A 22,616-nucleotide genomic window follows, 5' to 3' on the forward strand; every position below is an offset into this window, starting at 1 on the left:
CTGCACAAAAGCTCTGAGAAAAAAGGAGATTTTTAAAAAACCCTATATAAAATTAGAGATGAAAAAACCAAGCGAGAAAAAACCAAACAACGTCAATTGTCACTTTTGCAAAACGTAAAAACGTCTGTTAACGTAATAGACGGCAGCGATTCTAAGCACTGTTCAAATTGTCGCCATATTTATTCATGCCAGGACTGCAGGCATTGCACACATTGCGAAGGATGTACCAATTGTTTTGAATGTGAATCTTGTCAGGAATGCGATAGTTGTTGGGACTTTGAATCTTGTGAAAGTTGTATCGAATGCATCGGTTGTTCTAATTGTACTTATTGTATCAGTTGTATGGACCTGAGTGATAAAGAGTTTTTAATATTCACAAATGACGATTACTAAAAAAAAACTGATATTAATTATACTAAATGACCCAGTGCCCGAAAGAGAAAACGAATTGGACATTGAGTTGAGAAACATAGGCTTGATGATTGACCCAACTGTACCATACAAAAGCTTATCTCAAGAAGCTGAAATTTAGAGCCGAAATGGAATCTGAAACCGAAGAATCTGAAGACGAAGAATCTGAAGACGAAAAATTTGACGAAAACGAAGAAATAGTTTTTCGATCTAGCTCGACAGGAGGGAAACTTCCAGCTTTTGCCGAATATGCGTTGGCCCCCGAGGATGAAAGTAGAAATTTTAGACGCCAAGAATTCCAAAGTATGGTTAAAAAGCCCTTATTTAACCACCTTAAGTAAATGGACTATATATATAAATATATAAATAAAAATCATATCTAACCAAACCTTCAAATACGAGCCTTTACCCATGGACGAAGAAAACTTAATCTGTCTTTTTAGCCAAATGAGACCTCGTGTGAATAACAGAGAAGAAGAAGAAACCACATGCCCACACGACACCAAAATGATCAGAGATTATAAACTCACATTGCAGATTAATTGCAGATTAATTGTGGATTAATATTTTTCCAGATTTATTCATACGAAGTAGAAAACGTGGGCGGTAAATATAACCAGCGTTTTGTTTATAAAAAAAATCGAAGCAAAAGTCGAGTAAAACTTTAAAAGAATTAAAGTTCAATTGACGCATGATCAAGCAGGCACCATAGACTACAAATTAAACCGAGTTTTGGCGGGCAAGATCTCTAGAGGCAAACCGCTGAAGGCATTAATTGCCGTCTGTTATCAAGACGTAACCGGGGAAGCTGAATCAACCGTTAAAGACTGATTTCAAGTCTCGGGAAACATTTTAACGAAGCCGTCAAAAAAGTTTAAAACCTGTTTTTTTTTCAAACACGTATATAATTAAACACGTATATAGTAAAACACGTATATAATAAAATGGAGACACACAGTTTTCACTTGACCAAAACTCCACAGACGCTTTGACTCAAAAATATCATTCATAACGAAAAAGTAACAAATCTATTCGAGTCAGAAATATGCAATTGGAAACCATATTACCAAAACTACGGAAATTGAGTGGAAAGAAAAAGAACGCCTTTGGGTTCAGGTATAGAAGGAATAAAAAACACAGAATTAATGGAATTTTATAAAGATATGTTTTTAACAGATAAAGTAGCTGGTGGAATAAGTTTTGCAACCAGTCGTTTATTTAGTATATATTTATTTCTGAAATAGCTACCATGAGTGATTTTTTTTAGAAAAACCGTATGAATATCTAGCTGTATGGGAACGTGCTGTTCGAAGCCATAATATTAAAAAGCCCATGCACTTTCGATACTCGACGTTTTAGAGCGGTGCTTCAATGAATATCTTGCGACAGATCAGGTTTTTGGTGGTTTTCGTACGTATGTTAATTTTGATGACTATATAAATTAAGAAGAAACAGTGTACTCTAAAAACGGATTTTTAGAAACGTATCCAATAAACAGTTATAATTTTCTTGCCGCAGAAACTAAGAGAGATTTTTGCTGGAATTCATTCACAGATAGACGATTTCCAGAGTGTTTCACAAGGAAGAAGGGATATATTTAGCTCAATTGTATCTAAATTGACGGGGTTATTAGAGGCACTTAAAGCAATTTTTGACAGATTAGATTATAATAGCGTCTCATTAGATCAACCCCAGAGTGAATCCGACTTTACGACCGAAATGTACCCTGCGTGGAGGGAGTGGCCTCTTTTGGAAAGGCCACTGGAGCTAATTAAGGTGTAAACATTTTTTGCGTCCAAATGCAACAACTTTTTATCATATCCTACTCCTGTTCATGCTGAAAAACCTGCTAAAGCATGGGCGAATATTACTCGCACGACCAAGACATGATGGTCCTTTCCCAATACTCGACTTGGGCTCCGTCGGAGACTTCGTTCCCAAACCAATCCCCGATTGTGGGCCTGAAGCGTTTAAATTAAATTGGATTACTGTAATTTCTGGCTCTGTTGCATCTTATTTGATGTTTTGTGGCACTATTAAACTAATTACTGCACTTACAGCTTCAAAGTCAGCTAGTTAAAAAACAGTTGAAGCCTGAGACCGAGCCGAAGTTGAGTATTGGAAAACGGCCCTAGATAAAGCGCGCCCTATAACTAAACACTAAAAAACGCACCAACGTGCGATTATTGCTTGCGACGCAATGCGTGCATAGTAGACGCGCCCAACTTGAAGAGTATTAAAGCAAACAGCATGACGTAGGCTCGCACTCGAACTACAGTAGCTTAGGGGTTTCTTCTTATACTTTACAGAGTAAGGAGGCGGATACGGGAAGTGAACTAATTTCTATTACAGTAGGGCCTACATTCGGCCGGCGGATACGGGAGTACATACTGTACATGTAAACTAATTTCCGCTACAGTAAGTTAAGTCGGCGGATATTCGGGAAGTAATTTCCGCTACAAATAATTTGCCACTAGGCTACCTTCAAGTTACTTCAAGTCTTCGACACAAACTAAACTTACTCTTAAAAAGAAAAAAATGTTTAGGCCTACATGGATGAAGAGGATCTTCATCGGCATTACTGCCGTACTTGTACTTCAGCATCTGTTGTCAATAGTGTAAGTACACTGGAACTTTTGTTTTGTTAGAAAACCGTCAGCATAGCAGCAGCTAGCTCTTCTGTACGGAGCTCTGGAAGTGCCATACTGGGAGGCCTTTTACTTTTAGGAAATACTGCATGGGTGATTTTACACTGGTAGAAAAGCATTTTGGGAGGCGTTCATTACCAGCACCCTGTTCCTTTTATAAGGAAACAAAGTCCACTTTCTCAAACTAACATTTTGACCTTAAGCAATTACTTAATCCTGATAAGCCCAGTGAAGGTAAATTTTGACAGTATAATAAAAAGCAAGAAAACTTCAACCCGTGTTTGGCACTTTCTGGTGGGGAGTGTGCATGAACAGACACACCAGAACACCCTGGGCTCGGATCTCTGCTGGTGTAATTGCTATTTAAATTTCAGCAGTAGACAGGCCAACAGCGGAGGCGACGGCAAACATGAAGAATTTAAAGAAAAAGAAACACAACTTACATGTAAGTTACTTATACATGTATAATCTGAATGTATTGAAATGGCACAGTTCGACCCTAAAATGATGAAATTGGAAATGTCTGGAAAAACAGTTTATCTATTCATCCTTCCAAATTGATTAATTGCCAAGAAAATTAAATTCACACTGTGGACTTCCTCCTGATGGAAATAACAAAGAGTTCACCCTATTGTCATTATCCAATCCTAAAATTACATGTACATTGGAATAAAGACTATAAATCAATATCCCTCAAGTACTGGGAAGATTGCTCTCTAATTACTCATCATCATCTCCCCAATGCAAAAATACATCTTGAAAATAGTTCGCGGTACGTGCTGCTTCATTTGACTCGGACCGGCCAGCCGACCCCGGCAAGCTCGGTGGTCGAGTGGTTAAGACATCTGCACTAGTAAGCAGGAGGTCGTGGGTTCGAGTCCCACCCGAGTAAGCTTGTGAGGTTTTTTCGCAAGCTCTCGGACAAGCACTGAGCATACAGTGCTTATTAATATACATGTACGTTGGATAAGGGCAAACCCGTTATACATAAATTACATCTCACCAACACAAAAAATACATCTTGAAAAAAAGTCTTGGTACAAATTGCATTTCCATCAATCACACCAACATGTCAAAAGACTTCCCTCATGTATGATGCTGGTAAACATTCCTCTGTGTCATCTTAAACAAGGGAAATATTAATTCATTGTGTGTCAGTTACCGGTATATGTTAGTGAATGGAAAAAAGGCGTAAGAACTTTCAGTACTTTTGATATCACTTGGCTACATACCAGTATGAGTAGGAATGTTACAGTGGGAGACTGGACACACGGATGTTGATCATTGAGTGATTTACATTAGTACATGCATGGGTCCCCCTCCTGTCTTTGCTTCATGACTGCATTCACCAAACTGGCCATCTCTCGTGTGTCAATATCTAACAGCAGGCCTTCTCACTGCTAATTACCTTGTTATATTCCTTGCTTGGTTGTACAACAGCTTCCTTCATCTTGGGTAGCTGTGCTTCTGATACGTACCAGTACATGTACATGTAAGCACAGAGTTACATGTGTACGTTGCTTTCCAATTCCTAAAACTAATATTGTAGAGAACAGATTTTATCTTGTGTCACTTCAGCAGCAGCGTGAAGGATACCTATAACACAAAGCAAATAGTTTCCTGTCGGTTGCAGTTTTTCAGATAATCTTGTTACACACTGTTACAAGTACTTTGATGAAGACTGTCTTCATGTCTGTGCTGATTAAAATGGGTATCATCGCAAAAAGATAAACATTTATTACAGGTGCAGCAGTTCTTGTGCTGATGCATGAGAAAACTTGTGTCAGAACTTGAAAAAAAAAAGGCGTACATGTGCACATGTACGTATTCATTGATATAGCAACCTTGGGTTCTCACTAAATGGGGAATATACCCGAATGTTAAAGTGGGGGCCAGGCATGATGGTATATGGATGTCCCCCCCCTCCACACACACACACAAACTGCTTCATGACTGGCAATCTGTCTGTATGTCAATGCAACAGTGGACCTTTTCACCATCACCTGTTAATTTCCATGCTTCGTTGCATGCAGCTTCCTTTATCGCTGGTACTTGTGCCTCTGATATAGGGCTCGCAAAATTTCTAAAAATGTACTTGCCCTTCTGGCAGAGGAGTCTAAAATCTTGTTGTGCGAATTTCATTTTCAGTTGCCCAAAAAAGGAAGTTTTCCCCCAAGGTGGAGGCCAATAGAAAAATATATGTTACTCACCTAAAATGACCCTATTGACTTTTGTTTGAAGGACAAAAATACATTTTACTCACCTGCAATGACTTTATTGACTTTTGTTTGAAGGACATGAAGGAACAGGTGACTTGTGATCAAGGTGTCGTGTCCCCTTACAATGGAAGAGCCAAGTGTCAATTGCCTCATCTGGATAGTATGCACTGATTTCACAACCATCTGAAGCAATAAGCATCAGGTCATTCAACGTGTCATTGTTAAGAGACATACGCTGACATGTTTTTATTCTGTTCATACATGAGAATCCTCTCTCACATGTGGCTGTGGATGGGGAGAGAGTCAGCATCAGCCCAACCAACACAAGGATGTTCTTCAGATGATCTGGATTTTCTGTCAGTAACTCTGCATACAGGTTAAGAGGATGCTGACCTCGGTCTGCAGACATCCACATTTTCATGTCGGTCCACTCATAGGGGATTTCTGATGCCTCCTCTTCAGTCAGACAAGAAGAGAAGTGTTCCACAAGGTCAGCAACATCATCATCACCATAGGAGATGAGAGATTCTCGGTCATGGGGAAGCAAGGAGATGTCAAATACACTACAGCCTGACAACGGCTTTTCGGTGAAGACTTGAAACCGTTTGTCAAGATACATCACTGTATCGTCAATAATTTTGCAAAATCTGAATCACCACCTTCATACTGCTCCATTTGACCTCAGCAGGGACGATTGACACTCACAAGGTTAATACCCTTGTATTTCACATGCTGTTTGTCTCTCACAAGGCTCTCATTAAGTAACTTTGTAGAGTCTCCAGGAGTTGTTTTCAGCTTCAGGAGGTCCACAGAAGTACCCCTCAGAACCTGACTTGTTCTGGTTAGGAAGTTGTCGGCCGACTGAAAGCTCTTGCTACATTTTGCAAGGATGTTGCTATAATCTAGCATGAAGTGGAGATATCTCACAAATTTCTCAGTTTTCATTTCTTGCAAGATGCCTTTGCCCGCGATGCATCCTCTCGGGTTACCTTGTCTGCAATACCACTGGCCATATTTTCCATGTGTAGTGTTGTTTGTCTCGATAGCTTTCAGGCTCCTTTGCCTGCTTGGGAGCCATCTTGTGCTCTTCAGAGCACTGGAGTGACAAAGGTTCTCATGAATGATACTGCCAATTTCCTTCAGCTCATGTCGCTTCTTTGGGGAGTAGTAGTATATTTTTGATACTGCTTTCAGGATCTCCTCAAATCTGGCCAAGTACGGAGCAGTCTTCACTGCATCAAGTACAGCTTACTCAAGTTTATGTGCAATGCAGTGCAAAATGACGATATGGGGAACACGCTCAAGCAAAAAGCACTGCAACACCACTTTTTCTCCCCATCATCACTGAAGCTGTCAAAATTGCCACAGACAACTTTTTTTCCCCCATGCTTCACTATCAGCAATCCAAACAGTTGTCAAGGCATCATCAATGGCATTTAAAACCCCTGCAGCATCTGCATGTTTAACAGGTTGACATACAGCCAATTTTGTGATAGATTTCCCATCACATATGAAATGAACATACACAGCTTCTTGCTCGATGATACTGGAGTCGGTGCTCCCATCATTGAGAACTGACACAAATCTGGCATCTGCAGTGTCCAGGACTTTTTTGTCTTGGCCACTTCTGCTTGAGCCATGGCCCCAATAAAATCCCTGCCTGTGTGGTCATTGATGTACATGTCTTTTATTTCAACACTATTTACTTGTTGCAGCTTGCTCATACTGGCAAACTTTGCCATTGGGAGATCTTCCTTAGCAATGTAATATGCTGTGCGGAAAAGTTTCTGAAGAACTTCAAAATTTGCGCTGTTCATCTTAGCAATGGTTATTGCCATGGCAGTATCCGTGGGTTTTTCCCTGGCTTGTTGTGCTTTGAAACACTGTGAGTGATGTTTAGATTGATCATGAGTTCTTATTGGGTCTTTGCAAAATGTCCTGTTCCACAAACAAAAGGACTCTCCTGATCTGCAAGCTGTGGGAATTCCCTATGTTTTATGTAGCCTGGAAAAATGACACATCTAAGAAAACTTTAGACACTGGGGGAAACTCGCTTGCAAAATACAAAAAAATCTTTCGCTGGGGATTAGCACAAAAAGATAAACAATCCGGGATCGGGTAAGGACAGGCGCGAGATCTTTGTAAAAAAATAACACAGAGAAAATTTCTTCAATTCCGGAACAACCAATCAAAAGAAGATTTATTCAAAAAAAGGCAAGAGATTAACAAGAAATAAAAAATAACTCGAGAGAGAAAGCATCAGATACAGTGATTAATCTTCCTAAAAAAATCCTCGACGGTTAGACCAACGGACCAAAATAATGACCAACCTTCACATGCCATAAACCAACTCAAAAGACCTATAGAGCCAGACCAAAAATCAAAGGAAAAGGACCAAACCAAGGAAAATTTAAACCATGACCAGAAACCAAAACCAACGGAACTAACCAAAAGCAAACCAACTTTCAAACTATAACTCAAAGCCAAGTCAAACCACAACTATAAGCCAACAATATTCAAACTGTAACCTTAAAGCCAACACAGTATCAAGAAAAGTACAAATTGATTACACAAACAGCTTTAACAACCTGCAAAGAAAGAAAAAATGGATACTTATAAATGAAATGTTACGCAACAACAAAAAAATCTTCATATAATAACCTAGCAATGCACAGCCATGCTGCATGTACTTAAGGTAAAACTTAATCCGTCATAAACTTCTAGCATGGGAGGAAGGAGGGTAGGTAATGCTACTGACACTCAGCTCATGAATAATAAAGATGTAATAAACAAAAGACTCTGGCCTCTTCTTGGAAGGCAGGACACTCTAATCCTATGTGTAATCCCTACTTCCCTAGTCATAAACTAAGAGCTGCTGCCTCAACCATGTGGCAAGGAATAGAGAACTAAGAAACTGGCCTTACACAAGATAAAAATCACATGGTCGAAATATGAACAAATGTATTCCATGTCTAAAATTTCTAACTAAAATACAAAAAAAATAAGGAAAAAGATAAAAAAAATGTGTCCAAGCATCCCAAGTATTAAACAGCACAAAGTTCTTAGACAAGAGATTCCAACTTCTCGATCCTACATACTCCAATCATCTGACTTCCGAAACTAAAAAAACTTAGTATACTAAACAAAACAACCTTATATAAAGAACAACTTCATGGCACTTCCAGCAAAAAAAAATAAAAAGGAAAAAAAAGGAAAACCACAAGCAATACATGTAATAGGAACACTTCCAATAACCATGGACTCCAAAAGTTACAAGTGCCTGGGATAATCAACAACTGAAAAAGGAGCGGAAACTTTTCACGGATACTAAAAAAACAATACACTCTGTTTAAAAAGATGAGCTTCAGTAAAACCATGAAAAGTTACATGACGCCCTCAGATTAAAGTAAAAAACACTTGCAAAACTACAGATTATTTCTGCATCTCTAGGGAAAAATCAGCAAGTATCTTCAGACCTCCAAAAATGGATCAAAAGGAGAGCCTAAAAAAATATATCTCTGTCAAGGGAAAACTGCTGACTTGACTATAGAGCTAAACCTTAATATGTCAAAACAAAGTAAAGCGGCACATGATCATGTTCACAAAAAAAGGAAAAGGGGAGAAACTTACCAAGTCCACTGCAGGTCGATTCTTAAATACAGCAAGGGCAGATTTGGATGCCAGGTTACATGAGTGTTTACTCTCTGCCAGCTGACCTGCTACTGAAGCTTTAGCTATGCTACATGGACTTAAGTATGAAATAAACACCAGGGGGGCACACACTGCAACTCCAACTGGGTAAACTAAGGGGTGCCACCCCTATCTTAATACAGGCTGCAAGTACTAATAAAAAAAATCACCCAAGTTAAAGTTGTCTCCACTACATTTACATAACATTATGTTCTTAGTTTTATCATATTCAATCCATGGGAATTCCTTAGCCCATGTCGGTATGAACTCCCTTTTACATCGTTTTTCATACTGAAGTTTTCTGTGTACTTTTGATTCTCCATCGTCATCCTGCGGTTTCTTTTTGCAGACACCTCATGTTCAGAAGAGAAAAACTTTCTGATATCCATCCTGATGCTGCGGTCACATAGTAATAATCAATACCCAATACTAGGCCTAAACTTACTTGAAGATCAGCTCAGGATTTTAACAATTTCAGGGTTACTCACAGTCACACCAAAACCCAGTTAAATGCGATTATACCAACGTTGTTCAAATTAACTTTTGAGAATGCGCAGTACAGTAGTAGCGTAGGAGAGTTCTGGATCAACTCCCCTTTCACCCTTTTCATCAAACCTCATCGACTAAAACCCTCCTATACCTCATTGACCTTTTTCAAAAACTGCCCAAAACACCTAGTCTTTAAAGCCACTTTTCATTTTTGTAAAAACCCCTTGTATACCTCATCGAGGGTTTTCACCCTTTAAAAACCAGGGCCAAAAAGAACACAAAGAACCTTTCACCTCCAGTTCCACTCGCAGAACTCGTGACTCCCGGCCAAAACAGGGACTTCCCTTTTCCCAAGCTGACCTTTGACCCCCAGTTCTACTTGCGGAACTTGTGTGTCTCAAACAGGGACTTCCCGGTCCAGACCTTGTGACCCAAACAAAAAAGGGAATTCCCTGAAAACTGAGTCTGCCGTGGAGCTTTGAGGAAAAATGAAATAAATTTGCAACAGGCTTAAGTAAATAATATTCATTAAATAGAGATGTCAAACCAAAAAGCAAACGTCAATTTCCACTTCTGCAAAAATACAACGCAATCTGTTAACGTGATAGACGCAAGTGATTGCACAGGGTGTTCAGATTCTAGATGCATACACCTATGCCGTGAATGTAAAAAATGTGACGATTGCCACGATGTGCACTGTGTACTCGTGAATTAATGGAGAATTAAATCTCAGCTATTCCCAGGAGTAGCTGGGTTTTTTTGCATTCCGTAAATATACAAGTATTAATAAACAACGATGACAAATTAAAACGGATATTTACCCATGGACAAACGAAACTTATTCATTTTATTTAGCCGAATGTCACCCGTGTGAAGATCAAAGAAGAAGACACGAACCCATGTCTGCACACCAACAGAATGGAAGTAGACTTTAAATTCGTCTGCCGCGATTGTAGGCTCTTATTATGTCATATTTATTCAGACGAAGCAGAAAATGCACTAATTTATTTAATGGTTTTAGCCCGAGAAAAAATTGACACCTACGAAGAACCCCGTCGTATTGCTTTAGAATTTATTCAAGAAGGCTTTTTAGGCAACGACAATGAAGAAAGAACGAGAACCATTAGAGCTGCTCAAACCGAACCCAGGTCTACTCTTTTAGTTACCGGGTCTGGTTCAAAGGCTCCGGTGATGCATCGTCTGCAAAAGAGAGAAATGCCCACAGATTTTTTGCAAGGTGGAGAACGCCGAAATGCCGTCATTCCTCCGGGGTTTTACAATGAGGAATGGTTTGATTTTATTTTAAATGCCATTCCCGGTGTGAGTTTCAAAGTTCATGAAAAGTCAAAATTGGTTTTAAATCTCAGGTTGCGGTTAGGTTAAGAAATTGGTAAGTTGTTGAATCTGCCGAGAGGTACATGTATATCACAGTGTTTGTTTCCATGGATCGACCAATCAAAATTGAGAATTCAAGCTTGCTTGAAGATAAATGTAACTGAATGAACTAGTAAATAGTATATACTGTTTTTACATGTATTCCAGTTTTCCAGCCAGAACAAATGCGTGTGATTTGTGCTTTCAATTTAGTTACAGCCTGGGTTTCCACAAGCAGGCATACAACCACCGCCCGGGGATGTGCAGAGTTGTACCGGGAATTGGTAATATTTTTGCTTCTCTCATTAAACAAACCTATTTTACATGCCACTGGTGTAAAATTAGATTGAACAAGTGCTTGAAGAAAAGAGAACAGGACAAATAGTTTATTTTGACATTATCAGCTTTTCCACAGTTCGAAAGTCACATGAGAATATATGTGTACAGTACACGTACATGTCAGAATTTTAGCCCACACGCCCACACAATCAGAAACCTGACATGCTGTTCAGTACACACTTTGCAGTTGTTACCATGCATTGCCGGTGCCATGCACGATAAGCCTGACCCTGGACCTCATCTTGGCAGAGCATGTGACTGCAGATCGCCAAGGTGACCGACAACGTGTAGTGAACCACTGCACACACATGGCCATCGCTCGAGCTTCGTGTATATATGCGTGCATACATGTACATGTACACTGTATGGCAGTGCACTGAATAAATGAAATCACGTACATGTACATTTACAGTACATGCAGTGCCTGGTTGGCAAGATGACCGTCTTGAAATATCAAAATACAATCATGTATCACTATCACAGCCATTTTTTTTGTTTTGGATCATGAAAGTTGTTCAGGCAGATTACATGTACATCTGGAAAATGTCAAATTTCAGTGAAACTGGCCAGTAGTTCACCATGTGTCTTTAGCTACCACAAAACTTTTTCCCAAATGTAAGCTTAGAATTTTAAACTCACGGGATCAACTGGAGTGACGACGACACTTTTTTTGCCGGTTCTAATACTACATCGGTTTTAAGCAATTCCCAATTGTGCGAGAACTTTTTCACAAATAAACAGTAACCATGAAAGAAATCCATTCCTCAGCCAGAACTATTACAACAAGCTGATTTTACAGTGAAGTGTTTCTTATTTTATAGAAATTTAGTTCATGCATCAGAATTCCAGTAAATTAAAAAAAAAACACTGAACTTGTGTAAATTTAAATTGACTTTTTTCATTTGTTGCCACATGTGCCGCGACTGTGCCCTTGAGCAAGCAATCACAAAACTACAACCCCCCCCAGCGCTTTCATCCCAACCACCAATCATAAATCAAAACAAGTGTATTGCATATTTATTTCGATACAGCGCCAACAAATGCATAGCTAGTAGCTACAGCCCTTAGACATCACACGACATGCATATTTATGAAGTTCACATGAGTGCTACTTTGTCCGTTGTGTGCAGCCAGTACATGCACAGCGCTAGAGCTAGTGCAGACCCGACTTCTTTCATTTCGGTATGATCTTTGTTATTCAGTTTGGTCCTAATATTGTCACAGTCAGAGCAATTTTTTAGGTAGCTTTTCCAGCTCAAAGGGCGAAAACTGACGGGAAAAATCCCCACTCACATGGAATTTTTATTCACACAATTTAGAATACAATGAGCTCAAGTGTGTACAGTGTGCTAGGATCATCGCCGTGGGCGCTGTCTTGACTAAAATTTGGCTTGATGTGAACCATGCAATACAGTTACATCTGTATGTCACACTTTGTTGCCGTGGATCGACCAATCGGAATTCAATTAAGTTTGCTTAACGATAATACCAATAATGTGTAGTTATAATGTGGAAGTCTACTGCCTGCTACCTATGCACATTACCAATACCTATGCATTCTTTCCTAGTCCATTGCTTCCATTCACTAAATTCTCGATCACTAATAGTGCACCCCCACTCACTCTCCCCCCCCTCACGCAAAGTCATCGGTTATGTTCACCCTGTCTTTCTTAGCACCATTATGTTATGGAAGGCGTTGTACCAGGTCCAAATTTTTGGGAGTTGTTTCTTTACTAACGTGTGTTTTGTGTTATTCCTCAATCACTTTGCTTGTTTATTTGTTCTGACCCTTATGAATAATAAGATTGTCCCTCTTTCATTCTGTTCCTAGATATTTTACCGTTAGACGGGTACATTTAAATGAAAAAGTACCCAAACCCCCTTCTAACAAAAAGGTTTTTCGATAGATTTCAGCTCTACTTGATGTGATGAGTGACAGGCTGAAAGTTTATCAAATTCTGACCACTGGAAGTGGGGTTTTTGGGGGGCTATTTCAAGATGGCCACCCCGGTACTGGAAAATCACTAAAATGATCATTACTCACTTAATATGCAATGTATAAAATTTAGTTTCTGTGTCTACTATAGGGTTTTCAGGGTCAACAAATTCACTGGTGATGATGAAGTTACATACTGACCTATACAAACAACCATTAGTTTCATTCGGGTCAATTTCAAAATGGCCGCCCCTGTACTAGAAAGTCATTATAATGGTCATAACTTTATTAATATGCAACGCACACCTTTGCTTTCAGTGTGTACTGGAGGGTTTTCAGGGTCAACAAATGCACTGGTGATGATAAAATTACACACTGACCTATGCAAAGAAGCATAAGTTTCGTTTGGGTCAATTTCAAAATGGCCACCCTGTTACAGGAAAATTACTAAAACTGTCATTTCATCGTAAAATGCAATATACACATATACTTTCAACAATTACCATTGGGTTTCCGGAGTCCAGAAATTTACTGGTGATGTTAAAATTGAAGAGTGACCTGTAAAAAACAAGAAGTTTTATTGCGGTCAATATCAAGATGGCCGCCCCTGCACTCCCTTACAAAAATGTCCCATGAGGGTATCCCATGGGAAAATTTCCCATGGGATTACATGGTGCATTGGCCACCATGTACATGTAGCATGGGATTTTTACCCATGGGATTTTGCCCATGCGTTTTTCAAGAACCCCATGTAATCTCCCAAAATATTCCCGTAGTGATTTAATTGTCATATCCCATGGTGATTTTCCCACACATCCAATGGTGATTTACCCATGGGTCCCATGGTGATTTACCCTTGTGTCCCATGGTGATTTTCCCATGCATTCCATGGTGGTTGCCCCATTTGTCCCATGGTGATTGTCCCATTTGTCCCATGGTGATTGTCCCATTTGTCCCATGGTGATTTTCCCATTTGTCCCATGGTGATTTTCCCATGTCTATTGTCCCTTGCATCCCATGGTGATTTTCCCATGCATCCCATGGTGGTTGCCCCTTTTGTCCCATGGTGATTGTCCCATACATCCCATGGTAATTTTCCCATGCGTCCCATGGTGGTTGCCCCATTTGTCCCATGGTGATTGTCCCATGCATCCATGGTGATTGTCCCATGCATCCCATGGTGATTGTCCCATGTCGATTGTCCCTTGCACCCCATGGTGATTGTTCCATGTCGATTGTTCCTTGCGTCCCATGGTGATTTACCCATGCCTGCCATGGTGAGTGTCCTGTGCATCTCATGGTGACGGGCAAAGTTGCAGTCATCAAATCAACATTCCATTCCAAACTGTGTACTGTAGTTCACGCCAATGCTGCATTTTAATGGCAGCAGCTAATGTGGTTTACAATACAACAAAGCCTCTAATTGTACCTGTGTAGATGCCATATCAATGCAAATCCCAGTGTTCTCTTGATGATTGCAAAAATTTGAATAGTGTTTGTGTGGCGTTTCCATGGTGTGCGCATACAAATCACATTGTATTCCCATGTACATGTAAAGTATAAAAACCTTATGGTGTTCCTATGCTGATCATAAAAACCCCATGGTGTTCCCATGCTGATTATAAAAACCCCATGGTGTTCCCGTGCTGATCATAAAAACCCCATGCTGTTCCCGTGCTGATTATTAAAAACCCCATGGTGTTCCCATACTGATCATAAAAGCCCCATGGTGTTCCCATGCTGATCATAAAAGTCTCATGGTGTTCCCATGGTATCCACAAAATGTCCCATGGTGATCACTTCAACCAACATTATTTTTTTTGCCAGTCCCATGGCATACACATGGGATCTGCATGGAACATTTTTGTAAGGGCTAGCAAGTCATTGTAATGGTTATGAATTTTTTAATGTAAAATGATTCATTGTTTGTTTTCCATCAGTATTAGCTCTAGTACGATTTTCTTCCTATATCTGAACTGTGATTGCCAAGTATCCAATCCTGGCCCTCCAATTTTCAAATTGACTTAACCGCCATTGCCAACTTTAATGAGGGCTGTTCAATCAGACCAGGAGCTTCAAGTTACTATCCTTAGACTTTGAACTAGTTTAACTTTACCACACCACAGATATCTAGGTAAGATGAGCAAGTGTGGTTGCAAAAACTTGTAGTTTTTTGTTGAGATAACGTTTTGAAAGGTAAGGAAGAATTTTTCTTTAACTCTAACCCCTTGGGATGTATGTAAAATCATTGAAATTGGAGGATTTGAGAATGTTAGGGCTATTGTTACCCTAACTAAGGATTTTAGTTGTCCGTGTTTACCAAGCTCTTCAGCATAGTACATCAGTTGCAAGTCTGGTGCACAATAGTTGCACACGGTAATCATTGTCCACATTGAGACAATGGCAGCTGGTTTCTTTGTACCATTCTTGGATCTTGCACTGGCTGGCAAACACATACTTCTAGGAAGTTGGCTTCAGGATGGTTGACCTGTTGGATCTTGTTACACTGGGCAGGGAAGCCACTTGACCTAATAATAGAGACTAATGTATCTGAGATGATGCATGCAAGAATTGGCAAGAATTAGATTTGTCTTTACTGGTCTTATTTGTTCCTACCCATCCCCCAAAGCCCCCTTCCACAGTGTGTACATTGGCGTGTGTCCCTTTGGGTATGCACTTACGAGTATGTTTCCATGCATGGTGTTTACGGCATTCCTTTAGGTGTCATTAAGGTCATTGTTATGCTGCTCACGTACGGAAAACCGGCCAAGGCATCGCAGCTGACAGCCTCCCTGTTTAACAAAGATATGGTGGGAAAAATGGACTCTGAAGATCCAACCGCAGATGAAAATTTCAATGAGGGATTAAAAACGAGATACAAACTGTCGAAGGAGAGCCGTATTATCGATCCAGGGACTGATTCACGCCGACAAATTCTTTCAGGACAGACTTTTACTGAATGGCGTCAACCTGAAACTCAAGTTTCATCGCAACAAAAACAGCTTCTTTTTAATTTCGGCTTTACCGGACTCTCACTACAAAGTAAAGTTTATGGAAGCTTCTCTTTACATGCACGCCCAAACCCTACAGAGTGCTACTGCCAAATACCTGCTTCGTAGAGTGGAGGTAAATACTTTTTCTATCCCGCAAGGAAATCAATCTCTTACCTGCAAAAATTTGTTTTTGGGGCAGATCCCTCGGCGCGTGGTCATTGGTATGGTAGATAATCCGGCCTTCAATGGCGACTACCACAAAAACCCCTACAACTTTAAACACTACGGCCTGAATTGTTTGGGGTTGTACGTTGGTAATGAACAGACGCTGTGGCGACCTCTTCAACCCAAGTTTTCTGGCAAAGACAAGGCATACATGATGGTTTATCAGACTTTGTATTCCAGTATAAATACCCTGTTTCAAGACACGGGCAATCACATTAACAGGGAAGACTACGAGTGGGGGTACTCTCTCCTTGCCTTTGATCTGTCTCCGGACTTGTCAAGTGGATCTCATTTCAACCAGTTTCAACCAGTGCCCTCATCGTAAACACCGAGAGCAATCGACCAAACACCCACTGGCTGGCGATGTACGGCCGATGTACATCGGATACATCGATGTACTAAAGACGGCCGATCGGAATTCTTTGGTGCTAACGGACTTCCACCAGACACTAACAGGCAACATTTTCAATCTTTTTTGTTGAAGAACAGTTCGCAGTTTATACGCTATACAGTTTCCTTGCAATCATCCACCACGACGGTTTTTGGTCAGCACTGCCTATTTTACCTGTTGCACTGCTGTAGGGTCATCTCGATGAGATCTATTGTGTCTGTCTTTACGGATGACTGCCTCGTCAATGATGTGATGGTGCAGGATTTTATCGAAGAGAAATACAATGTCAGTGTACCCATGTTAGACTTTTTTATTCTGAAGTTTTACGGACGTCTCCGCTTCGCTACGTACAACCCCAGAAAGAGGGCCTGCTTTGGCATCAAGATGTACAAGTTGTGCCAGAGCACCGGGAGTGCTGCCGGGTACTGCTACAACTTCAAAATCTACACCGGCCAAAGTAAAGGAGACCTCCCAGCAACTACACAAGTGGTGATGGACCTGGTGAATGATCTAAGTGGTAAGGGCTACAACCTTGCCCTCGACCGGGCCTTCAGCAGTCCCGATTTGTTTCGACGACTTCACAACCAGAAGTTTAACGTCGTCGGCACTGTCATGGGGAACAGAAAAGGGATGCCAAAAGACCTGCAGTCCGTCAAGCTGAAGCGGGGCGAAACAGCGTCCCGGTCGGCCGACCTGGGTGTCAGCAGTTCTCTCCTGGCCATGGTGTGGTGAGACAAGCGCAACATCCGTATGCTCTCCACCATGCATACGGCAGACATCTGTGGCACCGGCAAGCAAGACAGGACAGGGCAGGAAAAGCAGAAACCGACCTGTGTCATCGAGTACAACGCCCTAATGGGGGGCGTTGACAAGAGCGACCAACTAGCGGCAAATCATCAAGCAACTCGTAAGTCCCTCAAGTGGTACAAGAAGCTCTTCTTCTACCTGCTCGACTTGACACTGGTGAACAGCTACGCCGTGTACCTGGCCGTTGGTCACCGCCTCTCCTTCCTCAACTACTGCTTGAGTCTTGTCCGTGAGCTACCACCCTCAGCACGATACTCCACCATTCACCAACTCTCGCTTTGTTGGCCGACACTTCCCCGTGGACTTTGAGAGGACCAGCTATGGCGACTTCCGCTACCAGCGGTGTGTCCTCTGTGCTTCCCGTGGTCTGCGAAAGAAGACACACTTGGAGTGCGACACGTGCCACCAGCCCCTCTGCGTCGCCCCCCTGCTTCAAGGAGTACCTTACTGTCCACTAATTGACACTTTGAACATTTATTTTCATGGACATTTTCATTGACATTATATTTTGTGTTTTTCATGTGTGTTTTGATTTGATGCCCCACTTATCTAGTGTAAAACAATATGTCATTTAGGCACCAAGTCAAAATAAAAACGGTTCATGAAGTGGGAAACGATAGACAAACAATAAGCTCCTTACCTGCTTCAAAGTAAAGCGGGCAACGATACGGGGTCTGTAGCAAAATGGCTTGCGGTTCGATAAACACTGTTCCAGGGTGATTCTTTGTAACAATAGGGAGCTTTAGGAATTACATTCATTGTGGCTGGTGGATGAGTCATTGAGCTGTTCACCAACAACTGGGACCCCAGCCCATTGATATTTCAACATTATTTAGGGTGTTTGGGGGACGGGTTTGTACTACCGTTTACATGGATATTACAGATTTTTTTTCTTCAGTTTGCCACACTGCCCCCAAATACCAACATTATTTGACTTTTCTTATTTTAGTTTTTAGATTGATTTTGAAGTCCCGTGATTGTTGCATCTATAATGTTCAAGAAAGTATGCTTCGGTTTTATACATGCGTGCAGTCCTCAGCTGCCTATTCTCTCGCTCTGTGATATTGCGAGTGGAAGACAACACAGCCAAATAATTTTACTTTCAAATAGGCTCAGTAACGGGCTCATGTATAAGTCATTTCTGTACTTTTATTAAACCAGCCACCACATCTCATGGAAGAGTGATGTATACACTCGACTTTCGTTTCTACAGAATCCACAGGACCTAGTGGAACTGTTCATTGTCTTCAAGGCGAAACGCTTTGCAGTGTTTTCGGTGTATTGCATGAAAAGATCGTATTGTGTTTTAAGCGATGTTTGTGTGATGGACATGTACACATGAATGTGGCTGATGTGAAAAGGGTCCCTCGGTTACGATTGATCAAATATGTTGTGATTTGTTAAGAATAATGAACCTCAGTGTTACATGAAAATATATCGATTCACATGTGAGAGAGAAAGAAATAAAAGCATAAACCAGGGACCCTCAAGACTGTCGGACTAAACAGATGACGACGAAACAACACCGAAATAAGCCCGCGGCATGTACATGACGTGTACCTGCATGAATGTGAAGAACCATCAACTGGAGGTTCCCAATGTACATGTAAGTAGTCTTTCCAGCACAAATTGTGTCATGGAGAGACGTGTCTATTTTATTTTCCGTCCGTCTTTTTGATTTTCGAAACCTCTTCCCAGACGTATTGATGAAGCTGCTGAATGTCGAAAGGAAGCATTTTGATTGGATACCTATGTACGGCTTGAATACGTCATTTAAAGTGCATAATTTCATTGGCGAGTGCAGCACTTTTCTTTTCAGCGACATGAATAATTCAGCAATCGGCAATTACTCCTGTTGCGTCATTTCTTTTGAGCTTGGGCCTTTGGTACATGCGCTCCCCCCAAAAAGAACATATTTTGGTCGTATTTTTATACGAATTGAAGAAGGAATGTTTTTGTTTCAGGGGTTGCAATTTTTTATGTTTTTTTTTTGCTTGATCGTGAGAGTACAAAAAGGGGTAAAAAGGTTTCGTTGCAACGGTGAAGGACTTTTCTGTGTTGTTTTCAACCTTTTCTTTGCGTTTGAGAGCTTGATTTTTTTAAAAAAGAAATTACTCTAAAACTGTTCATCTAGCTGACTTGTTCGGGGCTGTGTTTTAATCGGAAATAGAAAAGGAATGCTTTATGGGAAGACGTAAAGGACTTTTGGGGGAGGGCCTCTGGATCTTTATTTGACAGCAAATCTATCTCTTTTTTGAAATGTGGTGGCTCTGAAAAGAGCCGTTGGTTTTTCCTTTGTCGCTGAGGTCTTGCTAATGAAGAATTTTGTCGTGGCGATCCTTGTCGGCTCTGCTCTGAAACACCTTTCTGCAGCCATGTTTGCATCTGCGATATTCTCCTTGTAAACTTGAACTGAGCCCCTCGTCCAGATCCATTTTCTTGAGTTTACGCGCTGTTGCTAGAGACGCCATTTCTTCCCATGTCTTGTAGTGCCCCGGATACTTGTCTGATGGCTGGGGAGTAAAACAACACCCACCCCCAAACTCCCGAAGAAATGTCATGAGAGTGCGTGCTCGAATAGGCTTGCTGGAACAATGACGACAGGTAGTTTCTTGACACTTGACAAATTCCAACTGATAGGACCGCTGCACAGAATGCTTGCAAAGGAATTTGTACTCCTCAGCAAGTGTTTTCAGTGAATCACTGCTGGCGATCTTCTTGCTTGCGTCTGTTAGTTCATCAACGGTGGATTCATCGCTGTAGATGTGCGATGATGGGGATTTGATGGGAACTGTTTTAACTTGAAAAGAGTCAAAAACTCTCCCCTTGAGGCAGCGCTGAACATCACTAATTGCAGCGTCTAGAACAGCGGCATCCTTGCGTCTTCTTTCCATGCTGGACAGGTTGGTTTGTTCTTCTGGAGATTTCTGCTCTCCGGGAACTACACCCAGCAGCTGAAGTCCTGTAAGCCACATCATGAGCGGAGCCCAACTGTGCTCAATCATGTTGAACCGGCTATCTCCTGGTGCGTAGCTCACAATATTTAAATAGTCAAGTTCAAGATCCCGCCACAGCCGCCCCATCATCAACACAACTTTCACGCTGTTCCTTTTCCAGTCTGGGCCATTGTCACTAACAATAACAGCTGCATTTCTCCTTCCTTTTCTGCACACACTTCGGAGAAGAGGTGTCAAGTCTGTATGATGATTGTAGACTGATGCTCTGTGAAACTTGTTCCCCCTGAGACAAAGCGTTAACGGGCCAGTTCTTGGATAAATGAGATGGCGACGCCCGAGCTTGTCATACCGATATGTGGCTGGAGGGCAGCATCAGAGTGGAAGGGGATCTTCATGTGAAGATACGAGAGATGTTGATCGCCTTTTCACTGGACTTTCAGATCTTGATCGTTGGTTCCGAAGTTTACTTGTTGACTGCTTCCGCAACTCCATATAACCGCTGGGAATGATTTTATACCCTGTGGCGAAGTTGTGGTCAGGATAATGTATCATATCGTCTTTCATGAAGTAGGTTTTGAAAGACATCCTCCGGTCAACACAGGGTCCTCCTCCTACAAGCAATTTGTTTTTGTCATCCACTGACCAAACCGTAACTTCGTCTTTAAAGCAAGCAGCCATCTCCAATGCGTAAATTACAGAGGTGCGGCAGAAATGAGATGCAGGGTGACTTTTTCCGATGTCGTTTTTCTTGATGCCAATTTTGGCATCGATAATGCCGTGGTAATACTTGGATGCTCTGTGCTTTTTATTAGGAGCAACGAAAAGCCGTTTGACAAGGGATTTCCCTTGCAACTTTTTCTCGTAACTTCTCGGCAGACACTCCGACTGATGACCAGGTTTCAGACCTTCAACCATTACCCACTTGCAGATGAATCGGGCAATGGTTTGAAAGGGGATTAAGTGCAACCATTTCCCGCTTGGTCAACTGTTTCTATTTTGACTCTGGGCCTTACTGGTGGTTTTAGGAGTTGTCATAGTTTCAACCTTTGAAAAAAATGACAAAAGAGACAAAGTTTCTGAAAAGTACTGCTTTGAGGATGTTGTATTTTCATCTCTTGAAAAAGTGGCACATTTCCTTGTAATGGTTTTACTAGGTGGTCATGTTTTCAACCTTTGAAAAAAAATGACAAGACAAAGTTTCTGGAAAGTACTGCGTAGAGGATGTTGTGTTTTCATCTTTTGAAAAAGTGGCACATTTCCTTGTAATGGTTTTACTAGGTCATGTTTTCAACCTTTGAAAAAAATGACAAAAAAGACAAAGTTTCTGGAAAGTACTTTTTATTCCTTGCACCGGTGTTTGCTTTTTATTTGATTAGAAAGAGTGGAAATTTATTTTACTACTTTTATGAGTGCAACTATTTCCATGAGAAACGAAAAGAAAACACAAGAGAAATGACAAGAAGAAAATAAGAGAAAAAGAAGTTCTCTCCAAATATTTGTCTGTGTGTATTTCTATGTGTACTTTATTTTATTGGTTTCTAAATTTTACTTGAAATTGTTTGGGAAATAAACTTTGGGAAGGGAAATATCTTACACTATGGGAGGGAAAATGAACAAGTTGGGAGATAAAATATGACAGTGGTTTGGGGGGATATAAGTTTGGTAGATGGGAAAATATATAACAGAAAAACCCCAATAGCTTCAAAAAATAGCGAAAGTTACAGGCAGCAGCGCCACGAAAAAGCCACACTTTTAGACCCCTTTTTTTACAGCATGATTCATTTGTCCGTCATTGCCCGCACTTATTGAACAGTTGACAAAGCCCAGTGCATGTGCACAGCTTCCCATTCACTCACCGCATATTACACGCTGAGGTCTTGACCGTCAATCGCTCCGCATAGCAACACGGCAGCATAGCAACGCACTGGGCCAAGGCCCGGAACAAAGGAGCCTTATGTAACACACACAATGGGGGCGCTATACAGAGCGGGCAGGGTGGCCGCAAAACCGAAGGGTCAATGGAAGTTGCTTGTGAGGGCTAGACTCGCCACGGGACACCCATTTTATGGGGTTTAGGCATTCAGAAAAAAAAGATATGAATTTTTGAAGATTTTTGAAAAACGAAAATATGAAAAAA

General features: G+C 41.0%; 2 protein-coding genes across 12 annotated transcripts in view; one reads left to right on the forward strand and one right to left on the reverse strand.

The window, feature by feature from the left end:
• The window catches only part of LOC110988044 (serum paraoxonase/arylesterase 2-like), a 190,888-nt gene that overhangs the window by 58,522 nt on the left and 109,750 nt on the right, over positions 1-22,616 (forward strand). The window contains exons 1-2 of one of the 11 annotated variants that reach the window (XM_022251253.2): positions 998-3,029; positions 11,045-11,115. The exons of 3 other annotated variants lie outside the window; for them this stretch is intronic. In XM_022251253.2, the coding sequence (XP_022106945.1) occupies positions 2,950-3,029; positions 11,045-11,115 (151 nt within the window). In that variant the 5' untranslated portion in view covers positions 998-2,949. Of the gene's footprint in view, positions 1-997; positions 3,030-3,079; positions 3,505-11,044; positions 11,116-22,616 lie in introns of those variants that run through there. 7 more of the 11 variants (XM_087144537.1, XM_087144536.1, XM_022251254.2 and 4 more) reach the window with 7 other exon arrangements.
• LOC147797162 (uncharacterized) lies at positions 19,835-20,605 on the reverse strand. The gene has a single exon (XM_087144544.1). It carries the CDS (start codon positions 20,603-20,605, stop codon positions 19,835-19,837), a length of 771 nt encoding a protein of 256 aa, XP_087000670.1.

This window comes from Acanthaster planci, linkage group LG12, assembly GCF_054643075.1.
Source record: "Acanthaster planci isolate LZ-2023a linkage group LG12, COTS_SCS, whole genome shotgun sequence".
Taxonomy (NCBI): Eukaryota; Metazoa; Echinodermata; class Asteroidea; order Valvatida; family Acanthasteridae; genus Acanthaster; species Acanthaster planci.

Coding starts and splice junctions, on each gene's coding strand:
- LOC147797162 (XM_087144544.1), bottom strand. CDS start 20,605: ATGGGGCGGCTGTGGCGGGATCTTGAACTTGACTATTTAAATATTGTG.